This window comes from Eptatretus burgeri, chromosome 9, assembly GCF_056783735.1.
Source record: "Eptatretus burgeri isolate ZD-2024b chromosome 9, Ebu_testis_v1, whole genome shotgun sequence".
Classification (NCBI taxonomy): Eukaryota; Metazoa; Chordata; class Myxini; order Myxiniformes; family Myxinidae; genus Eptatretus; species Eptatretus burgeri.
Window position 1 is genome coordinate 44,683,408 of NC_140969.1, and position 18,238 is coordinate 44,701,645.

Below are 18,238 nucleotides of genomic sequence, written 5' to 3' on the forward strand. Positions count from 1 at the left end.
AGAGAAAGAGATAGAGAGATAGAGAGAAATAGAGAGAGATAGAGAGAGATAGAGAGAGACATAGAGACATAGAGATAGATGAGATTTGTCAGGATTGAAAGACATATTCCAAGTGTTTGATCAGATTGTGATTTTGTCAAGGTCTGAAGAGAGGAAATGGCTTGCTGCTGCCTGTCTATCTGAAGGATGAGGGATATCATTGATGAAAATTCGGAATAGGTGGAGAGCTTGGAGAGCAGGACAGGTGCAGGACTGTATCAAAATGTTGAGATATGTCTATAGAGACAGCCCTGATCTCTTGTCTGACATTGAGGGCCTCCATCCATTGAGAGAGTAGAAGCAGCATGTCCAAGGTAGAGTCACGTGGCCTGAAACCAAATTGATGATCTGAGATTCGATCGATGGAGAAATGAATAGTGCAGGTGGTTTAACCACTGACCCCTGCCAGATGAAGTGGGTATCCATCTGTCATGCGAAGGATAAGCAGGACCTTGAACATTAATGTAATGTTTTTTTGTATGCATAATCGAGGCTCGTGGAAGAGCGAGTACACTGAACGGATATGGACACAACAGACAAAAACTGGACGTAAAACACGCATACATGAGGTGCACAAGTTGGACGTAAAGGATGCATGGGTTGGACGATATGGATACAGAAGGAAACTCCAAGGAGAGAAAACTGTAAAGTTGGAAGGACGGATTTGGGTGTGGTTAACGAGGGTATAAAAATTATGGTTTTGTATTTGGGAGGATCTGAGATGGTGGAGAATAGCTGTCTTGAAGAACAGGAGGGAAGAATGAAATTGGAGAAGATGTGGAAGTCGATTCCACAAGGGGGGAAAAAAAGAGGAACAAATAAGTGGAGGTGAGCGATGATCCTGGATTTAGGAAGTTTCACCAGAACCAGAAGGGGGTTGATGGTGGACCCTGTGAGCCCTGCAGACACCCTTGGGGAACAAAGCACGGAAAGAGCAGAGGGTGCAGGACCAGAAAGGAGGTGGGAGAAGACAGACGAGAGAGACAGGAGAGAGAGAGAGAGAGATTACACGAGAGAGATCATCGTCCTGTCTGCGATGGCAGAGTGATAAGCCCATAGACTCAGCTTCATCGTGGAAGATTCCAATAATCTTAAAGTCCTTAGAACTCAATCAAGCTGCAGGGTTGATGAGAGGTATGCCATCAAGCTGCGAATGAAGGCCTTGAAGGTGGAGAGTTCAGGTGTGCCAAGGAAGGACTTTGTATGTTGAAGGATGACCAGTCAGTGGCTGGCATGAGAAGCCAACTTTGAATGTAGTTTGCCCAAGACTGATCAAGGCTAAGAGCAAGACCCAGGAGTTTGAACTTCCTCAAGTTTTGATTGAAGTTTTGATAGAACTTTCTTTGGATTGAAGTTTTGATTTTGAGTTTTGATTGAACTTCAAGAGTATTGTTAAGAAAGTAGATTGGAGGGTTTGCTTGGCAGTCCTTTCAGAGTGAGATAGAGTGTGATATTTGGCAGGATTGACATTCCAAGTGTTTGACGAGCTTGTGATTCTTTTTCAAAGTCTGAAGAGAGGTCAGAGGCTGCAGCTTGCTTGTTTGAAGGATGACAGACGGCATGGCAGAAAGTGGTGTCAACAGCAAATAGATAAAGGAGATTTTCCATAGATTCAGAGACATCAGTGATGAAGATCAGGAATCAGCCTGGGGCCAGAACATTGTCTTGTGGTACTCCAGCTTTGACAGGGAGAGGAGATCAAAGGATTCCTTTGAGTGATTTTGGCTACGAGAGTGGAGGAAGTCAGTAAGCTATGTGTGCAGTTCGCCTTGGATGCTAAAGGCAGAGTTTGGAGAGTAGGGCAGGATGCCAGACTGTATCGAGAGCACGAGATATGTCCGGAAACAGCCATAATCACATGTCTGACATTGAGGGCCTCCATCCATTGCTAGGTGATTAGAAGGAGCATGTCCAGGGTGGAGTGACTTGGTCTGAAACCAAATTTTTGATATGAGATGCGGTTATTGGAGAATACGAAGGATTTCATATCAACTGCGATGATAGATCCCATGACCATGCTGATTGGAAGTAAGCTGATCAGCCTGCAGTTAAATGTCTTGGTTTTTGCACCTTGTTTATGTGATGCAGTGATGTTGGCTGATTTCCCACCAGATGGAAGATGACTTAGGGTAAATGACAGGGTGAAAAGACCAGACAAAGGATCTGAAAGAGCAACAGGTCAGGTTTTAAGAACACATGAGCTGATACTGTCCAGTCCAGCTCCAGAATCAGTCGAGTGTTGCCAGAACCTTCTCCACCCTCTCAGTTGCAAAAGACACAGAGTCCAGCAGCAGTTGGGTATGACAGGGAAGGATGGGTACTGCGAGTGAGGGGTTTGGGACGCAAGATTTGGAAGCAAACACAGATTTTAGGCATTCGGCCGTCTCATGTGCTCAATCAGCTGTGGTGCCATGTGAAGTGAGGGAAGGGATGGAGGGGGAGCATACTCCAAAGATAAACTTCAAAAGGTACCACCAGTTTTTAGAGGAGGGAGACAAGTTTGAAAGTTGTCTTGAGGTTACACTTCTGTTATTAGGACTGATTGGATTTTTTTGGAGATATTTGGACTTCCGTTATTTAAATCATTTTCTTTTTCCAGCCTAATTCCGACCTGGACTGTGGAGCTGATCATCTCCCTCACCCCATTGCTGGTTTACAACCTATCTTGGCCACGTCTGTGCTGACTCACATCTTTCCAAGACGTATCACTGCCATCGCTGTTCTCACAGAGGACAATCTCACTATAGCTTTCCTTGGAGACAGAAATGGCCACATCACAAAGGTAAAATCACTAACTACAAGCATCTGCAGTTGAGCTGCGTTTTGTGTTCCCAATTGCTCACGTCACATAATGCTGGATTCACCGGTGCAAATCCCACATCCCGTGTTGATTCTGACTTGTTAATCTGTTACTTTGTCAATACATCTGAAAGACAAATGTAGTTCTTGAATTTTATTTTAATGATCTTCCTGAATTGTGTGGTTTAATCACTCCGAGTTCATTGTTCTTACCATCTCCTCAGATAAAGCAATGAAGAATGTAACTGCTTTGTTCTCTGGTCAGACTTTTGCAGATATTATTTCTCATTTCACTTTTTTTATTTCAGTTTTCTTTTGAGGCTTTCAGGATGTTTGGAGTCCTCAACCCAAATGCCGACCTAGATATACGTTGATATGTGGCTCTTGCTTGGTGTCACTGAATTGCAGTGACCTTTCTGGAGATCCTCACATTTCAAAGTTGGCTTCATCTACTCAAAGTTATTTATTTTATTCATTTGCTGAAACATTTTTTACTCCATTATGAACAGCTTAATTTCATACGATTCTCCTCTTTGGACAGCCTGTTGCTCTTCGATCCATCACACTAGGATTCAATTTAATGCACTGTCCAAGAGGTGATGTTGATCTTGCAAATCTATATCAAAATGTCTCCTTTCATCGACCTGTTGCAGCTATCTCAGCTTATTGTAATGTTTTTGTGGCATCACCCCACCTCTAATCTCCCATTCTCCAGCTACTGCTTTGGGTAGTATTGAGTTTTCGAATCGGCAATGTGTTTGTTGCACAATAAATATGGTAAATTATTGATTATGTCCTCCTTTCCTCTTTCCCCATCAAAGTATGCACATGTACCATGGCCTGCAAAACTATTCACCCCCTACCAATATTGCCACATATAGATGAATTATGAATTACCTAGAAACAAGAAACAAATTATGTAAAACTTTTTATTTATAACTGAAGATATCAAACTAAACATTGTTGTCGTTGAAGGAGGTTACATGTCAGGAATGCCTGTAAAAAAAAACATGTACAAATCAAAATTCACTGGTTGTAAAAGTATTGATCCCCTTCAGTTAGTACTTGGTGGAAGCACCTTTTGCAGCAATGACTGCTCCGAGTCTTTTTGGGGTAGGTCGCTACCAGCTTTGCACAGTGAAATGGTGAAATCTTTGCCCATTCTTCACGTTAAAATTGCTCCAGTTCTGCCAAGTTTGATGGGGATCGTGGTTGGACTGCAATTTTCAAGTTCTACCGTAAATGTTCAATTGGGTTCACGTCAGGACTTTGACCGGGTCACTCAAGAACATTTATTTTCTTCTTATTCAGCCACTCCAGTGTGGCTTTAGCTTTGTGCTTCGGATCATTGTCTTGCTGAAATGTGAATCTCCTACCGAGTTTCAGATTCGTGGCTGAATCAATCAAGTTTTCATCAAGGATTCTCCTGTACTTTGCACCGTCCATTGTCCCTTCTATCCTGACAAGATTGCCAGTCCCTGCTAATGAAAAACAGACCCGTAACATGATGCTGCCACCACCATGCTTGACAGTGTTGACTGGGTGATGTGCAGTGTTCGGCTTACGCCCGATATAACGCTTCGAATTTAGACCAAAAGTTCAATTTTTATCTCTTCTGACCACAAAACTTTTCTCAAGATGCCTGAGGTATTACTGAGATGCTTTTTCCACAAACTCCATATGAGCTTTTAGATGAGTCTTTCCCAGTAATTGCTTCTTTCATGCCACCTGTCCATGGAGGCCAGCCTTGTGAAGGGAACAGGATATTGTTGATTCATGAACACGGACCCCCATCTCAGACATAGAGCTTTGTAGATCTTTCAAAGTCATTGTTTGATTGACAGTGACATCCTGAACTAGTTTCCTGCTGACCTGGCTCCTGAGTTTGGATGGGCATCCTGATCTTGGTAGAGTTGGGTCAGGTCAGGTCAGGTATGGGAGCATGCGCCAGAGAAGCGCGTTGCTGCGTCCACTTTTTGCCGGTACTACAGGGGCCTCCGTATGGCCATCCCCCAAGCAGATGCCTGGTCCATCCCCATCTCCTTGAGATGCCAATCAACCTGCTGCAACGACGAGGCACGTTGTCGGCCCATTGGCCTCCTCCACTCACGAGACTCCCTCGCTGAGAGAATCTTTTGAGCAGGATCAGTGTAAGGAAAACGAGCCACATGTCCATACAGTCGCAGCTGTCACTCACAGACTAGGCAGGTAACAAATCTCATTTGAATCTCTCTTAGCAACCGCTCGTTGGACACAAAGTCCGACCAGCGATAGCCAAGGATTTTCCGAAGAGACCTGGTACCAAAGGAATTAAGTCTCTGTTTCAGATCTTTGGTCAGAGTCCAAGTCTCGCATCCATAGAGCGAGACCGGATGCACCAAGGACCTGAAGACTCGGACTTTCGTCCTCCCGCACAGGTACCAGCAGTGCCACACCCCATTATCCAGTGAATCCATGACTCCCCAGGCCCGACCCAGACGTCTATTAACCTCTGGCTCACAGCCGGCAGAGACATGAATGTCACTGCCAAGGTAAGTAAATCTCTCCACGACCTCAACATCCTCACCACAAACAGGCACAGACAGGACATTGGCATCCAAGATGTCATTGAAAGCCTAGATCTTAGTTTTGACCCAGGAAACCCGTAATCCCAGTGGCTCAGGCTCCTCATTCAGCACCTCAAGAGCTCTCAAAAGGATATCTAAAGTCTCCGCAAAGATGACTGCATTATCTGCGAAATCAAGGCCAGAGATCTTGACATTCTCAAACGATGCACCGCAGCTTGATCTCTCCGCCATCCTCCCTAGAATCCAGTCCATACAAGTGCTGAAAAGTGTGGGGGCCAGTACACACCCCTGACGAACTCCAGTAACAACTGGAAATAAGTCAGAGATGGTACCACCACATCTCACAGAACTCTCAGTACCAGAGTACAGTTCAGACATCAAATCGATCAGTTTTGGTGGCACCCCATGAAGACCAAGACTCCTCCAGAGTGCATCCCGATTCACCGAATTGAACGCTTTACAGAGATCAACATCGGCTGCAAGCAGCCCCTGCCGAAACTCTCGTCTGCGTTTGGTGAGGACCTGAAGATCAAGGATACGGTCAATCGTTGACCTCATTGGTGTAAAGCCTGACTGCTCTGGACGCTGGTGCTCAAGCAGATGGTGGCGAACCCTATCAAGAATTATCCGAGCAAAGACCTTGCCTGGCACTGAGAGCAGCGTCACCCCTCAGTAGTTGTTGCAGTCTTGGCGATCACCCTTCCCTTTCCAGAGAGGGACAACAAGGCCCCTCTTCCAATCAGTTGGGATGATGCCTGTGTTCCAAGCAGAGCACAAAACTGCATGCAACAACATGAGTGCAGCATTTCCACCAGCCTTGAGAAGTTCAGCATGGATGCCACAGATCCCTGGAGCTTTACCCAATTTTAACCTGTTCATCGCAGCCTTTGTTTCCACAAGCGAAGATGGACCACAGTTGATTGGAGGGTCAGCAACAGGGATTGTAACACCCCTGATGTCCAACTCGACAGCTGGTGGATCAGCCTGGTACAACCGCTCAAAGTAACCCGCCCAGCGGGCCTTCACTTCGGACTTCTCTGTCAAGAGCCTACCACCCTCTGCTCTAACTACAGTACACCGAGTGATGGGCTTGGATGAACGCAATGTGCGAATCCCCTGTAAGCAGGACAAGAATCGCTTGACCACAGGTGATGCTCTACCCCCTCACAGATTCCTCACACATAGGCCTCCTTGTCCACCACTGGCGCACGTACAGTTTTACGCATCAGCTCCCTGAACAGTTCAGCTCTGCCATTCAGCCTGGCCCTGTGACTCTGGTGAATGGTATCCAGTGTCCCTTGAGAACAAAATTCTTCTTTGCCCTCCAATGAGTTCCAAGACATCCACTGGCAACATCAAGGATGGTGGTCTTGAAGGCACTCCACAACTCTTCAGGACCTCCCAAAGCACCCAGACCACCCAAATCTCCACTCAGCCTGTTCACAAACTCCTCAGCTACCCTGTCATCCTTGAGCTTGCCAACATCCAGCCGTGGCTGGGATGGTACCATTCTCCTGGATTTAAGGTGCAGCTTTAGAGTTGCTACAACAAGCCTGTGGTCAGTATTGAGGAATTGAGCACTCCGGTAGACCTTGCAGTTCTGGATTATCCTCCAGCGACCATCAATGAGGACATGGTCAATCTCCTTTGCCACACCGCCAGTGTTGGAATACCAAGTCAGCGATGAGTTGTGGGCACTGAAACCATGAACTGGCCACGCTAAGTCCATGACTTCTTCCGAAGTTAAGGAACTTACTGCTCTTCTGGTTCATAGTTCCTGACCCAAGGGGACCAACACACGTCTCATAACCATCCCTTTCAGTGCCAGTCGATGCATTGAAATTCCCCAAGACTAGAAGTGTATCTCGTCTGGGGCACTGATCAACTACAGACTCGAGCGTGGCGTAGAATGCATCCTTCACAGTGAGATCACTCGCCTCAGTCGGAGCATAAACAGAGAGCAGGGAAATGACACCTAAGGAGTGACGAATCCTTAGTCTCATAATACGCTCATTGACCGGTGTTACCTCAATTATCATTGGAGTCAGCTTATTGGACACAGCTACAGCAACTCCTTGGGATTGGTAACCATCAGAGTGACCAGACCAATAGTAGGTGTAACCACCCACCATGATCTCACCGCAATCCAGTCTCCAAACCACAGAGAGTGCTGCAATACCAATGTCCAAACGCTTGAACTCAGATGATAACAGAGACAGGTTATCATCCTCTCTTAGGGATAGGACATTCGAGGCACCCACCCGAAGGGACCACTTCAGGTTAACCCAAGGAGTCTGCAGTCTGGTGGACGACACCTCCGCACCACTCCGACACACTCTCCAGCAATCTGACCCGGGAATGTTTCCCCCGTGGTTTCCCTCCTATCATCAAAGATTGGGGGTCCTGAAGGCTTTGCCCCAATCCCGTCTTCTGGTGAGCTGCCCTACGAAGGGAAGCTGCACAGGAGGTACTCCCACGGAGTGGGTTTTCAGATTGCTGTGCGTTTTTGTGTTTTGCGGAATGAAGGGTTTTACGGTGGCCGGAGTGCAAATCCTGCCACCAACCTGCTTATAAGAAGTAACCCAACAGCAGGAGGATGTCCGCAGACACATTTGGGCACTAGATATGGTTGGCCGTTGGCTCACAAGGAGCTCCTCCGCCTTTTGTTCTTCATCCTGCTGGGTGTCCATATCCAAACACCTTCCTCACCAAAAAAACCTGGTGGGGGAGATGGTTTAGTGGCCGACAACCCGACCATGGAACAGGTTCGTACAGGTTTACATGATACCTGTAGCAAGTCACAGATGTAATCTGGCCTGACCTGACATTGAGTTGTGGTGGGGTGGTATGAAATGTGTTCCATTTCTTAATGATGGATTTCACCGTGCCCAAGGGGATAATGAGTGACTTTGGAATCTTCTTCTAACCCTCTCCTGAATGGTGCTTCTCCACCACCTTATGTCTGACTTCTTTGGAAAGCTCCTTGGTCTTCATATGTTTGCCTTGTTGCTTGACCAAGTGAGTTGCACCATAAAACTCCTGAGAGAAGTGGGGGAGCTTAATTTTTAAGTTAAACCACTGATTAACATACGCCTGAAACCTTTTACACTTATTTTTTAACCTTTTGAACAAATAATTTGCTCCTTAAGTAATTTTGGGGTTAATTAGGCAAAGGATTTGAATACTTGTGCAAATGAGAATCATCTGATTTTCTCTATTAATCTCACTTGTTCACATTTTTTCGTTTTATCACTTTGGAGTAGTTTGTGAAGACTATATATTAAGTTTGATTTGAAATCAACATGAAATAATATGAGGTGGAATCAAAATGTGCAAACTTTCGAGGGGGGTGAATACTTTTGCACGAAGTGATTGGAAGAAGCCAAAATATTTGTGATACATTTGTGGCATGGTTGGATGTGTCTATGGAGAAATAGGTCAGAGGAAGTTCTATGCTGTCACCTTCACCCGAATTCCCTCTAGTTGTTAGGACTCCTCTGTACGCACTGTCACTATACACGGTCTGCACCACCAAAATAGAATTATATAGTTTCAGAATCACAATAATCAGATTTATTAGTGGATGTAGATGAGAATTTTGATAGCAGTGTATATAGTTATAGTGCTCAGGTGAATAAAATCCCAGGTATGATTTGCCTTCCTTGCATACAAGTTCAGTAGTGTCAACTTGTATAGTGAAGTATTTTTCAAAGTTTTACACATTTTAGTTTGCCTCAAGACTGGACTGCATATACAGTAAAAAAATTAAAAAAAATTTTTAAAATGGAAGTAAAACCTTTAGTCAAGTAAATGCAGCCACATAACTATCAAGGTTATCAGATGGGACTAGTTGCTCATCTGTGCATTCATTTTTTGGGCTGGGTGGTCAAAGGAAGTTAACACTTGCTGTTTTAAAGTGAGGGATAGCAGGGTATGACAATTGATTAGTGTGCTGGCCTGGTTTCTTGTCCAGGTAGAGTTTAACTACTAAGAACTACTTTTCTTGGACATTGTCCACAATGATTGGGCAAAAATCACAGTCTCTGATGTTTTGACCTCAACACTCATCATGTGATGCGAGATACCAGCTGTGATTCTGTAAAAGTGTTGGTCGTTATTTGGTCCTAAAATTTTTACTGCAGTCAGTGATGCAACATAAGCTACATTAAACGTTTTGCTCAATAATATTAGCCAGAATGTTTCACAATTCCCACATCTCCTCTGAATAAAACTGTTTCCCCTCTCCAACAGGTTTATGTGCAAGGAAATGAAATTTCAGATGATGGAGTAATGGTGTATGGACTGTCCTCTGCTGTCTCCAGGCACATGATATTTGATTTGTCTTGGGAACATTTTTACGCTATGTCTGAAACGCAGGTGGGTAAACACCAGGTTATTGTGCCCAGGCAATGAACCAGGTTATGGTGCTGACTTAATGCTCTGGTGTACAAAATTACTGTACTTTTCTGGGTTACCAGACCATTTTTCATGTTGCTGGATACTCATTTATCAGGTTACAGTATTAAATTGTCAAGGCCCATATACAGAAAAATCCAGAAACATTTTGCCCAGTCTCTTACACCCACCCTTTCCCTTTCTTCATATATTCTTGTCTCACAAAAATATACTCCAGCCCTCTAAAGATTAAACAAGGACAAATGTATATATATAAAAATTTGACTCTTACCAAACTCTTCGAGCTGAAGAAGCTGCATAAAGCAACCATTAAAGACTACCCAAGGTAAACCCTTTGCTGTTTCAAACCCTTCCCAGAGTTCCTCCACAGCTGCAAAGACATTCACAAATAGTAGACACTTGAGAATCCCAATGCTACACACATCCTCAGCTGCTGGACCAGTTTCATCACTTGTGGTGAATCATCAGCGACAGCACAGAAATGCATACCAATGAGGCTCCCAAGCATGTACCACGTGTAATCGTCAAAACAGTCAACATAAAAATGAAAAAAAAAATGAAGACCCACCCACATCTATCACCTGTGAATGGAGGGAATAAACAATTAGCTCTCACCTAATCGATTACACACAGGTAGCTAGGACTACATCAATAAATAGACTCCTCCCATGCATGTATATATATATATATATATATATATATATATATATATAAATATATATATATATATATATATATATATATATATATATATAAATATATATAATATTACATGAAGCTCTTTCTAACCACTGGCTGACTGACTGATATTAAAGATTGGTGCCTTCCGGGTGACGTAGAAAGCTGAAATTTTGTGTGCCGATGGACATCAAAGCCAGTACACTGGAATAAAAAAATAAAAAAATCACAGAATTGCCGGACAACATCCATGAATGAAAAAAATGCAGGTGAGTGACCCGAGACAATGAAGAAGCACAGTATTTTGTGTGCCGACACAAAGCCGATACACAAGGAAAAAATCACAGAAGCATCTGTAAATTAAAATATAAATAAATAAATAAATGAAAATGCAGGTGAGCGACCTGAGACAATGGTGAAACACGGTTCTTTTGCTTACACAATGTGTAAGCACACCCCACTAGTATAATATAAAGCTTATTCTAACCACTGACTGATATTATAGTTCATTTCCTTCCGGGTGATGTAGAAAGGTGAAATTTCACGTGCTGATGGACATCAAAACCGATACACCGGGAAAAAAAAATCACCAAACCATTGGAAAGCGTTTGTTAATGAAAATATAAACAAATTTTTAAAAAATGAAAAAAATTTATGAAAAAAAAACAAATGCAGGCGAGTGACCCGAGGCAATGCGGAAGCACGGGCTTACAATGTATAAGCATACCCCGCTGGTGTGTGTGTGTGTGTGTGTGTGTGTGTGTGTGTGTGTGTGTGTGTGTGTGTGTGTGTGTGTGTGTGTGTGTGTGTGTGTGTGTGTGTGTGTGTGTGTGTGTGTGTGTTGTTGTAGTAGATATCTGCCCGTTCGGACAGCCGCTTTTAGCCGAATCGCAGCCGTACGCCCACCGGACGGGCAATCCAGTCGCAGCCTTCCGGATCAAATGCCAGAACCCAGCTACGGGTGTGTTTTTAATCACACCATAGACCTGCCAGCTCTCCTGTCCACGCACTACAGGGTTAATCGCCGAATTGTCCATATACGTAATTATTTGCGCAGACAGGAATGCTGGGGATCTATACCTCGGCGGAGGTCGGTACAAAACGAGCCACTTACGTACAGCTCGTTTTGTATGCGATTGCCGAGCGGTGGTTTATCGACCGACCCGATCACTTTATCGGCTATTAAAAAGCCCGCCAATATTCCGTACGCAGCGATGGCAACTCAAATGGTGAAAAAGACGCACGAACAGGTACATCGAGACAGGCACATTCATTTATGCATGCGACGGAAGCAATGAAGCAATATACAAACAGTATGCAATGGGGGAATGGGGGTAGGGGACAGGAGGATCAAAAGACCTACAGCCGTTCTCTATTATTATTATATAGTCACTTAAGCAGGTTTACTTAGGCCAAAGTCACATTTGTCACGGCGGCCGTGGGGTCTCCAAAATCTACGGCCACTAGCAATTATACGGCGGCCGCAGTATTTCCACGGTCACACAATGTAGCAGTCAATTTTTTTTTTTCGGGGAGCCGCACGGCGTATTTATAAATTGTGGAGACCGAAAACGTGGGGGTGCCGTACGGTCTTTGATTTGATATCGCACGGTGACCTTAGGGCGTCCCTGCGGCTGCCATAGAATTTTCAAGGCAGACGCAAGGCAACCGCAGGGGGACCGCTGGGGGGCCCTGAGGCGAACGTGCGGCCAGACGGATGGTAACGAGTGGGTTCTTTTTTAACCAGTTTTTTTTTGTTTCGGCTTGTCGAATTGCTACGGCGAACGTAGAAATAAAAGAAGTTATAACTCCGCGTTATAATTCCACGGCGACCTTACGACCTGTAAAATATAGCCAAATGGCGTAGGGCCACCCTGAGGCCACCGCAGAAACTCTGCGGCTGCCGCACGTTTCTGTCAATTCAGAGGGCGTACGGCCGCCGAATCCTCGCCGTAGAGCAAATGTGACTTAGGCCTTAAGGACATGGCGCCACAGACACACACACACACACACAAAAGCCCAAAAGAAAATAAAGAAAGGAAGGAAAAAATGTGACCGGGTGGTGGATCCTCGAATCGAGTCCTCCTCGATCCGACCCAGAGAGGCGACTCGCACACGATCCTGAGTGACTCCGCCATGACCACCGACCCCCTCAAAGTGCCTTCGATCCAGAGAGCCCAGAGCGATCCAGCTAGCGAGATCCAGTGAGCCACGAGCCTCAGCGTCCACACACACACACACACACACACACACACACACACACACACACACACACACACACACACACACACACACACACACACACACACACCTCAGACCTTCTCTTCAGCGCTCGCGTTCTGCCACCTCCCGAGACTCTCCGACAATGGCGCCAAGAGCGCCCACTGCCGCAACTGCGGTCACGACTCTCCCACTCTTCTTCTCCGCGCTCGCGTTCTTCCGCTTTATACCCATGCCCCGCCCCTTCTCAACTCCCACCCTTCCTTCCAGAACACGCGGGAAACTTCCAGAAGGAAGCGTTTTCCCACCAAATTAGGGACGCGCGCTGCCGCTGTAGTTGTCTTTGTTCTTGTCTCTGTCCCTCGCAGGGTGAAATCCCCCACGAGACGCCGTTCATTCGGGGGAGGGGGGAACGGGGCCGCCTGCTTTCCCTCGACGAAGGCCAGGCCTCTGGCAACCGTGTGCCGAGGTAGAAAACGCGGTGGTGGTTGAGGCGGCGTGGTTGTTGTGGTTGGTGGTTGAGGCGGCGTGGATGTTGTATTTGGTGGTTGAGGAGATCATGGTTGTTGTAATGGTGGCGTGGTTGGCATTGTGTGGTGGTCGTGAGGGTGGTGTGGTTGGGCGCTTGCGGTTAAGGTGGTTGTGTGAATGTGGTGGTGGAGAAGGTGTTGGTGGTGGCGGTGGTTGTTGTGAAGCGGTTGATGAGAGCGATGTTGGTGGTGGTGAAGCGGTCGGTCCAAAATAACGATAGCAAAAGAAAAACGGCTAAATGAAGATTCACAGCCCTACACGCGAATAATTTCCCGTTCAACAACGGTGGGGAAATCTATCTGAACACAGACTTACCGGCACAACTGATCTAAGGACCTACTGTATATGGTGCTCTGCGAATTTCCACAGCCATAACAATATATACATATTTATTTATTTATTTATATCTTTTCTTTCTATGTACGTGTACATGTTTATATATTTATATACATATATGTACATATATATATATATATATTTTTTTTTTATATCAAATTGAGTCCCATCACAGCGCTTCCTGCACGACCCATCAGCAACAAGTGTTGTCTGCCATGCAAGCACATTGTTTCTGCCCTGCTGATGACCAGTCAGTAAGTTTGCAGCCAGGAATATTAAAATCAACCAAAGAAGCACAATGACCTTATGTCACAACACTGACATAATGTCCATAAATTATGCCAACACATCACCTTCAAACTAGAAGGCATCTATCTATATGACACTCAAGTCTTTGCAGACTGAGATTTAAAGCCGATGGTCATGAATAGACGAAAGCAGAGATGTCGATTTAGATTTTGCTCTTGTTGTGCGCTCATCATGATAATATGCTGCCGATTGTTTATTTTTTGCGAGACAACAATATATGAAGAAAGGAAAAAAGATGGGTGAGGGTTGGGAAAATCAGTGAGGGGAGGGAAGAGTAATAAACATTCCTTTACTAATACATAATTTTCCAGGAAATCGCACCGAAAATGCCACATCACATTTGCTTTCAGCAAATAATGCAGATCCCTACATCTTTAATCACAAAATTTTGTGAGAAAGCAATTGTGTGGGAATTAAAACAAGGCGTCACAGTTAAAGAAAACGTTTATAACTGTGAACTGAATGAGATTTTTCATCAAAAAAAAAGATGAAATACAACAAAAACTTCATGGCTAAAGGAATTTTGAAGATATAAGAGAACCACCAAAGATTTAAAGTGAACACACACAAACACACTGAGGTTTCTGCTTCAAAGAAAGAAAATGTAAGTATTAGTACAAACATAGATCACATAATGAAGTGTGCTGAATAAGTCTACAAATAACTCTCCAGTATGAAAGTCCAATTTGTTGGCATTTCATGAACAGTATATAACAAAAAACAAAACGAACGTCCAATTTGTTGGCATTTCATGTATAATATGCATCCGGACTTTAACAAAAATCTAATTGGCTTGTTCTTGTCAACTCTCCAACTCATCCACCAAGTTTCATCAGAATCCGTCAACAACATTTCGAAATATCATGCTTTACTGGATCTTGTTTTTGGCCGCCATCTCTCAATGGTGAAGAATCACTTTATAATTAAAATTAAAATCTCGAATCCGGATTGGGATCTTCGCCAAAGTCGAATCAACGCTTCCTTGTCACACACCCAACCACCTGTCCACCACATTTCGTTCAAATCCGTCCATAACTTTTTGAGGTATCGTGTTATACATAGTTTTTCGCCACATAACTCGATGGTGAAGAATCACTGAAAAAATTCTCAGATCCATATCCGGATCTTCACCAAAATCTAATAAACTTGTACTTGTCGCACACCCAACCTGGCCACAAAATTTCGTCTAAATCCATCCACAACCTTTTGAGATAAACATATTTACATGTTTCAAAAACATTTGTAAACTGCAAAGTTTGTAATTTTACCTGTATAAATACTGGGTTTTGAAAATACACTACACTGGACTTGACTACATGTAGGGTACCTCAAAAGGGGGTTAACATACCCCCCCCCCTTGGAATTGGTGGTAAGACCAACCTTTTTAGGAACTCCAAGGTGTACCAGAAACGTTTTCCATTGTTAAGAAAATCTGTTGAGAAAATCACTTGGCGTTTGTTGCTGATTTGATCCAGCAATTTCAGTCTGATATACTCGAATGTTGGTGGAACAACCGTCAGTGCACGTAAGAGAGCATTGCCATCTTCTTGGAGTTGTGAGGTAATATAATCGAGTGAAAGTTTCATCATCCGAAGGTAGTGTCCAAGAGTTTATTTATTTGTTTTGAATAGGAAGCCATCTGATGTACCGAGGAAATAAAGGATTACAGTGATTGAGTAGGATATGAGCTCTTCAAGGGAGATTTGTTGATCCAGCAACTGAGACTTTTCCAACACTTGAAAGCCAACATCACCTTGTTCCTGGTATTTGATAATGTTCCCTTGCATTGTTAAGAGTTTAACATGCTTTTTGGGGGGTTTTCTATTGTTTGGAGCTTCATCTTTGGAATCTTGTCAAATAAATCTTTATGCTCAATGCCAACAGGCTTTTGAATTCACTCACGAAGGAAAGTCACTTTTGCAGCCTTTCCAGCTTTATCTGCTCTCAGAACGTCCTTCTCAACTTCAAGAAAAACGAATGCACCCGAGGAAATATAGTAGAGCTTGTCCTTGTCTGTCATGTGGAATGGGTTCATCCATCCTTTGATAGCATCCATTGTTCACTGAATAACTTCTTCAGTATGACGAGTTTCAGCCTCACCTTGCTCTCTGTGCTTTCTGTGTTTGGGGTTGTCCTCATTACCTCCCATCCAAGCCATCTCTAAGGTAGCTTCATAGAACTTAGAATACTCTGATGCAGTATGTATCCAGTGCTGGTAAGCGCCGGAGTTCTGGAAGATACCAGATATCCCTGCCCCACCAGCACCACCTCTTGATTTTATAAACTTTATTAATGTCTCCTCTATTGTCTTGTCAACAGCACACAGATTCCCTGGAATCAGAGATTTTGCTACTGATATGGCTCCCTTCTTCAGTAATTCCTTGCCACCAGGATGTCTTATCACAAATAGGAGAAAGGTGTAAAACCATGCAAGGAAGCACATGTACTTCTGACTACCGAAGGGGAAAAAGAGATCTGCCATTTCCCCCATCATGTTGTGAAATAGTGGGAAACTATTGGTCTTGATGGCATAGATCAGAATAAAAACGAGTCATGCGGCATCTAGGAAAGATATCCAGAGCATGCCAGTTTTCCCCAAAACTCAAAACACCATTCTGCACTTGCTTCTGAAGCTCAAGATAGTCCTTGAGGTATCCAGACACAGAGTCATCTTGTAGAGCTTTCGCAAGATTTTCTGGCTTAGTTACTGTGATGAGCTCCTTCTAAGCTTCTGCATTGCTGCTTGTGTCGGGATTACGCTCCATGTACTCCTGAAGAAGTAGTCGCCCATAAGACACTAGATTGCTTTGCTGTAGCTCTTCCCACTGAGTACTTTTTCCAAACAAATGGATGTCACTAAGGAGCTCAGCCCAACCTGTACCTGCCATCTCGTGGCTCATCATATGGAGATAATACAAGGTTGAAATTATCTCCCTCTGAATGGAACAATCCATTGTATGGGGCTTTGGTGATTTGCCCTGTCAGAAGAGAAGATTTTTGATCCAATGCAGCATCAATGCTGCTTTGAATACCATGGCAAAGCTGTTGCTCTCACAATGATCAACAGCTGCTGGCTCATGTACAAGTGTCGAAGATTTATGCATCTCAAGACATGTTTTGGCAGTTTACATTCACCATTGATGACTGCACGACAAAGATCATGTCCTATGGAGAGCACCGGGTGACTGGATCGATCTGATTTGGTGACTGCTTGATCGGCTATGATAAAAGTAAGGAACTGCTGGAGTCGTTCAGAGATAACCGCATCATTCACATCTAAATCACTGACAGAGGGTGGCCATGGGAGTTCAGATGTATGTTTAAAAGCTCTCACAATTACGCCACGTAATACGCCACGTAATAACTGTGCTACTTCCTTGACCGAGTCCTTCATTGCAAGCTCATATGCCTTTCTGATTGCTTCATCCACAGATATGTTACTATTAAATATCAAGTAGAATGGGGCACTTCCTTCAAGTTCTGCCCTCGTGAACTGGACTTTGCTAAGAAAATCCTTACAATTCTCGAGCTTTGGTTTCAACTTGACATCTCCTCTATCGTTAGGATTTGCAAAAGATGTTTTGCCCAACTGTGCGATGTCCATAAAAGTTAACGTTTCGAGGGGTATTACTTTATGTTAACCAACAATAACAACAACTCTTCACCTACGACATGATTCAGAGCTTCTTGGTGGGAAGCTTCCATCCCAGATTGTGTCACCGCCTTCTCAAGGTTAGTGCTTCTCCAGTATTCTGCTTTTGATGTATACTTCTTTCGACATGATGGGTGTGATCTAACTTTACAATCAAGTCAAATCCACAGATTAGTCTGAGCAGTTTATGGTCTCCCTTCTCCTCTGCAACTTCCTGAATTGTTGTGCAGTACCACCATCCTTCTTAAAAACTATTTTTGACTCTTTAGATCAACTTCCTTGCATTCTGCCATTAATATGTCCCGCTTTATTGCAAAATACACAATCTGCTTCAAAGAGAGCTCGTTCATTACTTCCCTTTCCAGGGGATCCACAAGATCTTTGAGAAGCTACTGAATGATCTTCTGAATGCTTTCGTCCATTCAGATTCATTGTGAAACAAGATTAGCAGTTGCGATAACAGCTGTCAGTGGTACATATGTCATCAATTATTTGCTCGCAAACGGAAGCCATTCGAAGGTGGGACATCAATAGGTTCTGTCATTTGCAGACGATGTACTGAAGCTTGCTAAGAACTCCCTGTGCATCCTTCATTGCAGAAAAAGGCACAAATTCTCCATGTTTGATACCTTCCACATGGAGATAACATTTGCCCCGTCGTCGTTTCTTCTTTGTGGGTGAGTCCTCCCAT

The 18,238-nt window shown here is 44.1% G+C and overlaps 1 protein-coding gene across 5 annotated transcripts in view; it reads left to right on the forward strand.

Annotated features, from left to right (window-relative positions):
* The window catches only part of LOC147020032 (plexin-B3-like), a 147,726-nt gene that overhangs the window by 44,327 nt on the left and 85,161 nt on the right, over positions 1–18,238 (forward strand). For all 5 annotated transcript variants that reach the window (XM_085894979.1, XM_085894982.1, XM_085894977.1 and 2 more), the window contains exons 3-4: positions 2,639–2,821; positions 9,657–9,782. In XM_085894979.1, coding sequence (XP_085751105.1) covers positions 2,639–2,821; positions 9,657–9,782 — 309 coding nt within the window. The remainder of the gene's footprint in view (positions 1–2,638; positions 2,822–9,656; positions 9,783–18,238) is intronic.